General features: G+C 46.0%; 1 protein-coding gene across 1 annotated transcript; it reads right to left on the bottom strand.

The window, feature by feature from the left end:
* Positions 1–1,029: 1,029 nt before the first annotated feature.
* Positions 1,030–6,364, bottom strand: LOC140247861 (myosin regulatory light chain 2, smooth muscle minor isoform-like). The gene is made up of 5 exons (XM_072328067.1): positions 6,226–6,364; positions 5,798–5,880; positions 5,382–5,580; positions 5,055–5,216; positions 1,030–1,948 (listed from the first exon to the last, which is right to left on the bottom strand). Exons 3-5 carry the CDS (start codon positions 5,563–5,565, stop codon positions 1,776–1,778), a joined length of 519 nt encoding a protein of 172 aa, XP_072184168.1. The 5' UTR covers positions 5,566–5,580; positions 5,798–5,880; positions 6,226–6,364; the 3' UTR covers positions 1,030–1,775.
* Positions 6,365–7,935: the final 1,571 nt, after the last annotated feature.

The following is a 7,935-nucleotide window of genomic DNA, read 5'->3' as shown; positions in this document are numbered from 1 at the left end:
CTCTCGGTACAAAGGCAGCAGCCCCGTATCGTCCAGATAGATCCCATTACTTGTAAAGCTGGGACAAAGGTAGAAAAAGCTCTGAAGTATCTTCTCAAAGAGGTTGCGAGGTCCGTTAAAAACTATGCAGCAAAAGGAGCACACGTTTCTCATACCTGCAGAGGATCCCAGGTTTCTTATCTCCATACAAATCGATACAGATCCAAAGAACAGTTTCTTGTAGAGAGAACTGAGTCAGGGTTAGTTCCTGATGCTGAACACATAATTCATAGTTCATAGATTAAAAGAAGGTAGCGGTACGATAATGAACGATGTCGTAGATCAAAATAAACCCATCCATTTACAAAGTTACAAAGTCACTCTCTGTAAAAACCCACAAAGTCCTCTGTCAGGGTATTTTCCATGCCCCCTTACACCAGGAGCTGTGCCAAGGACACAGAAATCCTACCAGTGCACTTTTTAAACATCCGAGTGGTGGTTTCTGCAATGTTCTCCTTGTGCTGTGGATTTACAAGGACCGCCATTTTAAATGATCAAGAGCACCAGTAAAGAGCGTGCTGTCATTTGAACAACCTAAACCTTTTGTAACCTAAACCCAACAGGGTTAGCAACTGAATTCCTAGGAGTAAGGGAAGCACTTGGCATGTCATCACTTTGCTGACCATTTCTCCCAAGACCAAACAAAAGTCCAGAACCACCATTCTTAGATTACGGCAAAGCCGCTTCAGAGTGTTGTGCCGAGTCTGCTGTGAACTACAGGGTATGAGAAATGGAACAGAACTTTATGCCTTTTCTTCACACACTTAAAGCACCACAGTCAGAAGAAGCCATAAAATAGATCTATTGTTTCATTTGGAATGCAAGAATAATGGATAAAAAGCACAAGAACTGCACACGTTTCTTCTTCCTCCGCCCCTATTTGAGGAGAGATGGAAGGAAGGAAGAAAAAATAAGAATGGTTGCAACAAAATATAATGGCTTCTATATTGTTGGTGCTGTGGGTTGGTCAGAGGCATCACTCAAACACTCTGCTCATACACACACTCTTTTATTTTACAGAAAGCACTGGGATTTACCGTGTAAGTTTAGAAAAAGCAGTATTAATGTTGTACTCAGCATCCAGAAATGAAGCAGTTAAGAGGGAAATACCACCTCCATTACACCCATAGGATTTTAAAATCTCAATGTGCCAGTCTAGGACAAAACTCATTAATTTACAGTGTACTAACAGGTGAAGGATGTGAATTTCTTCACTGTACATGCTCACAGTAGGAAATGAAGCACGCAGTCACTGACGTACTAACGCTGTATGCGTGACCTATGCTTCATTAAGGCAGAAAGAGCTCACACCGTGACTGCATACAGCTGCAGGAATATTGACAGCAACGATTAGATAAACAGCCCACCTCTAGCATGGAACTGTTTGATGGCATAAAGTGGTGCTTTATTGCAAAAGTTACCATAAGTTGCAAAGATCTAGCTAGAGCGAGTAACACCAACACTTTGAAGTGCCTCCCTACCCCAAATCTTTGTTCCTAAACCTCTATCACTCCAAGCCATCCTCTCTCCCTGCACATTTCCAGTCTTAATGCAAAAGTGCAGGTGTGCCCGAGCAGCCCCAGAGCCTACAGAGGCAAAAGCTGAAATGCCAAAAATGTATGCAAAAGGGTCCCAACAAGAAAACAGAAAAAATGGGTCCTGAGGGGGGTAAGGTGGGGGGGGGGAGGAAGGTGGGGCAGTGAAAAAAAGAAAGCTACAGGCGTCCAGGGATTTGCTCAGTCATCCTTGTCTTTTGCTCCATGTTTAAGGATGCGCGTGAATTCGATGTAGTTGAAATTGCCCTTTTTGTCGATGGGTGCCTCTCTGTAGAGCTCATCTACCTCTTCATCTGTGAACCTGTCTCCCATCGTGGTCAGCAGCTCCCGCAGGTAGTCTTCTTGAATAAAGCCTGGAATGCAACGGAAAGACACCACCACTAAATGGAAGTTGTTTCCAGCAGGTCTTTGAAAGCAGTACGGTGAGCGCTAACACAGCCCCACAGACAGACACGCAATTATCTCACGCAGCATGTAAAGCATGCAGTTCTTTAAATGCAAAGGAGAGAGGGAGAAGTTTGATGCATTTTGTACGCAGTTTTGTTTTGTTTTTTTAAAGACAGCCTGATATTCTATGGTCTATTTCCATTTGTTGATCTTAAGCAGCTCAGAGTGCTCTGGCTAGACTTTGGTTTTCCCTGCTTGGAGAGTCACCATCATCACCATCACTGTCCTGTGGTCCCCGTGGAAAGAATCCTGAAGTAGGAATGCAGTCATCACTAACCTTCATCATACAAGCTCTTCTTCTAATTGAATTATACTTTTTCTTGATGGGCTTAGATAGATTTGTGCATCCTTAATTAATTAGTTCCCTATGGGGGCCAAATAACTGCTGTTGGCTCTTCAGTGTCGCATGATCATGGTGGTCCTTTTCAACCTAGGCCATTCTATGGTACTGTCACTGGAGGTGACTCGTGTGGATAAAGCGAGCTGCAGGCAAGGGTCCAATGAAGGAGTTTATAACAGAGCAGACTTTAAGGCAGGACTGAGTAAATTAACCTAGGAAAGAGGAAGAATGTGTACCATGGAGAGGTAGAAGCAGAAATGAGAACTCCCATGCCTTGTCAAATCAGTGACAGAACAGAGGTAGAAGAATATTCCAAGGAAAAGTAAACTTAGGCAGAACTGTTGGAAATCATTAGTAAACACCAACAAGGACTTAAGCAGAACCAGTTAGGGTGCGATAAAAATAAGTTTTGCTTTGGAAACAGAGTTGTAGAACTTAAGCAAACAAAGTTCTTTAGAAAGCAAACCAAATAGGGAGTCAGGGAATGAAAAGGCAGTCAGTGAGCATGATATATTGAGCATGATTAATTGCCAAGAAGCTGGTCCGTGCTGTGGGGAAGCAGCACAGGAAAGAAACAACACAAACAGATTACAACATGTGTTAAAAATGCTAAAACAGCATCATGTCCTAACATAGGTAGACCAGCCCTTGATTAATGACTCCAAATGAAGGTTAACAACAATGTTCTCCTTTAAAACCAGGAGGAGAACGTTCAATTAGCGGGTCAGATTTTGCAGTTGTCTGTTGCAGGTGTGAGTAAAGAAGGGGGAAAAAAGAAAAAACCAACAACAAAAGAGCTAAAAGCATTAGTCTTTTTACTTCAACAGTGAGAAGGAGACCAAACAGTAATGAGAGATGACATAAGGATTAGTATACAAAGAATGCAGGGCCTTTGGTGCCGCAGGTTTAGCCTCAAGGACTTAATTGCTTTTGTCTGAGTAGGCTAGGTGTTAAAACAGTGCTGGGTTGCCAGAGGAGGAATACACTAAAAGTTATAGCAGCACAGAATCATCAAGTGAATAGTTCTCCCACTTCCCCTAAAAGAAGCTCTCACACAGTTTCAATATAGACAGTGAGTAATCAGTTGGTGAAGCAAAATGTAAGATTTAGCCTTTGGCAGACGGCACGAAACAGATGACAAAGTGGGATCAAAGAGCAAAAAAAAAGCTATACTAAATCTACACTGAATGAAGACAGATATAAGCCCTTATGCTTGTTTCATGGTGCTACTGTTTTATGGGACAGTAATGCTGAAGTAGTATCAACAAGAAGATCGACAATATAGGAAAAGTAAGTAAAACCAAGTCCAGCTCCTTTATCCTCACCAACAGGGTCTGATTTGTATTATTCTGCCTCAGATGAACTGCACCGATGCAGAATAAGAAGTCAGGTGCATAACACAGATACGTGGAGATGATTAAAATGGAAAGAAGGAAAAATAGAAAGAAAAGCACAAGGGCTCAAGGTAGCTGGAAGAGCTCAGTCTGAGGATGAAATGAATAAGGGGCAAAAATAAAACGTAACGTAGAACGCGTGTTATTTTGAAGGCTAAAACTAGACTAAGAGGCTCATCACTGAGCTTAAAGATGATAAAAATCAGTCTTATCAGCACATGGGGGTCTGACAGCGTGCTATCTATGTAGGCACGGAAGGTGACTGTTCAAAAGAACTGTCAGCACCGTCATTTTCTTTATATCCTAATTCAGAGGCTGATGTCCCGGTGCAGACAAAAAGCCTTGTAGCACAGTGAGTCAGAATACCTGCCGAGAGAAAATAACCCACTAACAAAACTTCCTTCTCCAAGAGATGGTAAAGAGATTTCCCTCGAGAGGGAGGAAGTCAATTAACATTTGAAAAGGCCTTACCAAGAGAAAGCCTGTTTACCTACATCCCAACAGGAAGGGAAAGCACTTTGAAAAGGCAAAAGGTGCTGAAAATACACAGACATAAAACAGCTGCTTGAGATGGACTAAGGTGCTTTGAAACGTTCAGACACGCATCCACCAATTAGCTGGCAGCACTGTGGTAGACCACGGTGAGAAAAGTTATAGGTGCAGTGATATCTGAAGTGCAGAGCGATTTCTGCGTGCACTGCTAAGGCAGATTCACAACACATCAAAGCCCTGATACTGTGTTTCCACAGAATAACCTTAGGATTAATCTCCGGTTGCTACACAGTTCTCCAGAATCTTCCTTTCTCCATAAATAAATAAAAGCATAAACCCTAACTTGATGATTACAGACACTACCTTGAAAGCTTGATGCAGTAAAAGTGAACTCTGCATTTCATTCTTCCCCCTCCCTTGCTATGCCAGTCTATTAGATGCCATTTGTGTCTTCTAGACCCCACCCTGATTATATCTGTAAATCACTAAGGCTACAAGCCTTCCTGCTACCTTAAAGCAACTGAGCTGGGCGTGAGGGCATGACACAGGCTATTTGTCATCACAGCCTAAGATACGCTAGGCAAGATGAAGGGTCAGAAGAAAAGGCTTGCAAACTCTGGATCACCTACCGTCAAATACTCATATATATCTCAAACCTACTGCAGAGGAAGGACAAAAATCGGTGGCAATACAGGTTTCGCATCTACTACCTTTTAAATGCCACAAAAAAAAGTCACATATGACCAACAAAAATACCCCCAAAGCACCTGAGTTTCACCCCCATACCTGTTGCTTCTTCATCAAAGCAAGCAAAGGCATTCCTGATGACATCTTCCGGATCAGTGCCATTGAGCTTCTCACCAAACATCGTGAGGAACATTGTGAAGTTGATGGGGCCTGGAGCCTCGTTCATCATGGCATCCAGGTATTCATCCGTTGGGTTCTTTCCTATAAACAGAAGGATTCCTGCTTTAGCTTTCGAACCAAAGGAAGGAAATAAAAATCACCCGAATAGCGTAATACAAAGTGGGACACCTCCCATAAGCTATCCCAAACTCAGTGTTCTCATTACAAAAATAGGTTTAGCAGCTGCAAACAGAAGCGAGACATTACCGAGGGAGGCCAGCATGTCGTGCAAGTCCTCCTTGTCAATGAAGCCATCCCTGTTCTGATCAATCATGTTGAAGGCCTCCTTGAATTCCTGAATCTGGGACTGATCAAACATGGCAAACACGTTGGACGTGGCGCGCTGAGGGCGCTTCTTGGTGGTCTTCGTCTTTGCTTTTTTGCTAGACATGTTGATTTTTGGATACTAAAAGAAAACAGAATAAGGTCAGAGTTAGGAGACAAGAATGTACTAAGTTTTAAGCTTTAATGTTAACGCTCAGAGTCAGAAAGCACCTCTACCAGCCTTCCACTTCCTCTCATCAGAACGTATTTCCTGAAAGAAGAAGGGCAAACGAGAAGCAGGAAATAGGACAGACCAAAACAAAGGAAAACAACTCACCAGAAGATGAAGTCGCACGTACCTTTCGCTCTGAGAAGGAACGGCTTTTGTCTGGGTTCCCTTCTTAACAGATCTGTCTATAGCAATGGAACTCCGGTCTCAAGCCTGAACGAGAAAAGGGAGGTTCTGAAAGCTGTTGCTGAGCTCATGAAATAACTGTAGGGATACGTGCAATATTTGAGCGCAGGGGAAAGAGAACTCGAGCTCGGTTCACCTGAGCAAAGTCTGAAGTGCTAACGCGTGGCACCTGACAGCAGTAAGCAGTTACCGTTTGGTATAACATTCTATTATTCTATTATTAAATTCTATTATTAAACAACAACCCGTGACGTTCGGAAAGCGCTGCAGGCTGCTCTGCAGACAGCAATAGTTACGACGCCCCCAGCCGTGCCCACCCCCACCTCCTCACACCGCAGCTGCCCTAGCCGCCACCCCCATCCCCCGCCTCACCTCAGCGGCTGCCTCGGCACCTCGGTGTGACGGCGAGCGGAGGAAGCTGCAGCAATCCCAGCGCTTCCTGGAGAAACCATCGCCCTCCCCGCGGTGGGTGGAGGCGGGCGGCGGGCCGGGGGCCGGGCGGACAGCGGAGGGGCTGTGGGGCCGCTTGGGGAGAGCGCGGAGCGGCAGAGTTGCCAGAGCGACGGCAGGCAGCGGGGCGGCCGCCTCGGGGCGGCCCCACAGCCGACCATACCCCCCCCGGGAGCGGCGCGGTGGTGCGGCCGGGGCGGGGCGCCGCGTTCCGGGTCGGGGGCGGCCGGGGTAGGAGGTGGCTGGGGGTTCCGTGGTGGCTGCATGGTGGTGTGCCGGCTCACACTGAGAGCGGCTTCAAGACCGAGTCAGGCGCTTCTCTGGGTTTGAAATCTCCCTAAGCACGGCGCTTATCCTGAGGGTTTGAGGTCCATGCAGGTGCTCGAACAACGCCGTTGTTTTAAGACTTAAAAGTTAGTGACGTTGTCAGTTTGGGGAGCTGCGCTGTCAGCTTGCCGCTCCTTTATCCCTCTTCCTATTCTTGTCAGCTTTGCCGGTATACAGTCAGTGTTTGAGTAAATGGTAAGTAAAAAGGAAAAGTGGGGAGAAAAAGAACAGGTTTCTCTGAAGTTTTCCATTGCATTTAATGTCGCTGGGTTAAGTTTGGGCACTGTACGTGTTGAAGTTAATACCTGAAGGGAGCTATGAGAAAGAAGGAGATGCACTCTTTACCGGGGTCTGTTGTGAGTGGACAAGGGGAAATGGTTTCCAACTAAGAGAGGAGAGACTTGGATTGGATATAAGGAAGAAGTTCCGCAATAATCTTGAACAACTGAACCGTGTGTTGAAATTCAATTATGAAAATAGTTATTTCATATCTTAATCTAAAATCCTGCCATCAGTTGTGTTAAACTGAGCCAGTGTTGCAAGCGTACTGCTCTGCATTGGCTGTTTTGTTCTATTAAAAAGGCGTTACATGAAACCTGTCAGGCCGTATGTTGTTCCCAGTGTTTCACTTTGGAAGATGTGGGAACAGATAAGGTATTTCCACTCGCTCAGTATGAGATGAGCGTCGTGATTGAACTGGCTGCCTCTCGCTCTCCCAAAGCTTTTGTTCGTCAGTTTATGGTATCCTCATGCAACAAGGACTGCTGTATGCTGTGACTGCACATGCCAGGCTGTTGCTGGAGCAGCGTGTCAGAGTGGCTGTGATGCACCCCCTTCTGCCTTACAGGCTGTTTTTGGAGCATGTGGCTCAGCCAGGGGCATTTTTTTCTGACTATGAATCATCAGAATCACAGAATGTCCCAGATTGGAAGGGGACCACAAAGAACATGGAGTCCAAGCCCTGGATTCACCCAGGACCATTCAAAATTCAACCTCTATGCCTGAAAGCATTATCCAAACACTCCTTGAACTCCGGCACTCAGGACCCTGTGCATCCCGTTCCATGCCCACCACCCTCTGGTGCAGCTCCTGTCCCCGACCCCCAGCCGCCCCTCCCCTGGCACAGCTCCATGCCGTTCCCTCGGGCCCTGTCGCTGTCACACAGAGCAGAGCTCAGCGCTGCCCCTCCGCTCCCTGTGAGGAGCCGCAGCCGCCATCAGGCCTGCCGTCAGGTTTGAGGTAGCAGGGTTGGTGATGGGAGGATGGCGGTGTAGCCGAGCGCGGCCCCGAGGAGCAGCGCCGCTT

The sequence above is a fragment of the Excalfactoria chinensis genome, chromosome 2 (genome assembly GCF_039878825.1).
Source record: "Excalfactoria chinensis isolate bCotChi1 chromosome 2, bCotChi1.hap2, whole genome shotgun sequence".
Taxonomy (NCBI): Eukaryota; Metazoa; Chordata; class Aves; order Galliformes; family Phasianidae; genus Excalfactoria; species Excalfactoria chinensis.
Note: the sequence above shows the minus strand (reverse complement) of the source record. Positions and strands in the feature narration are given on the sequence as shown.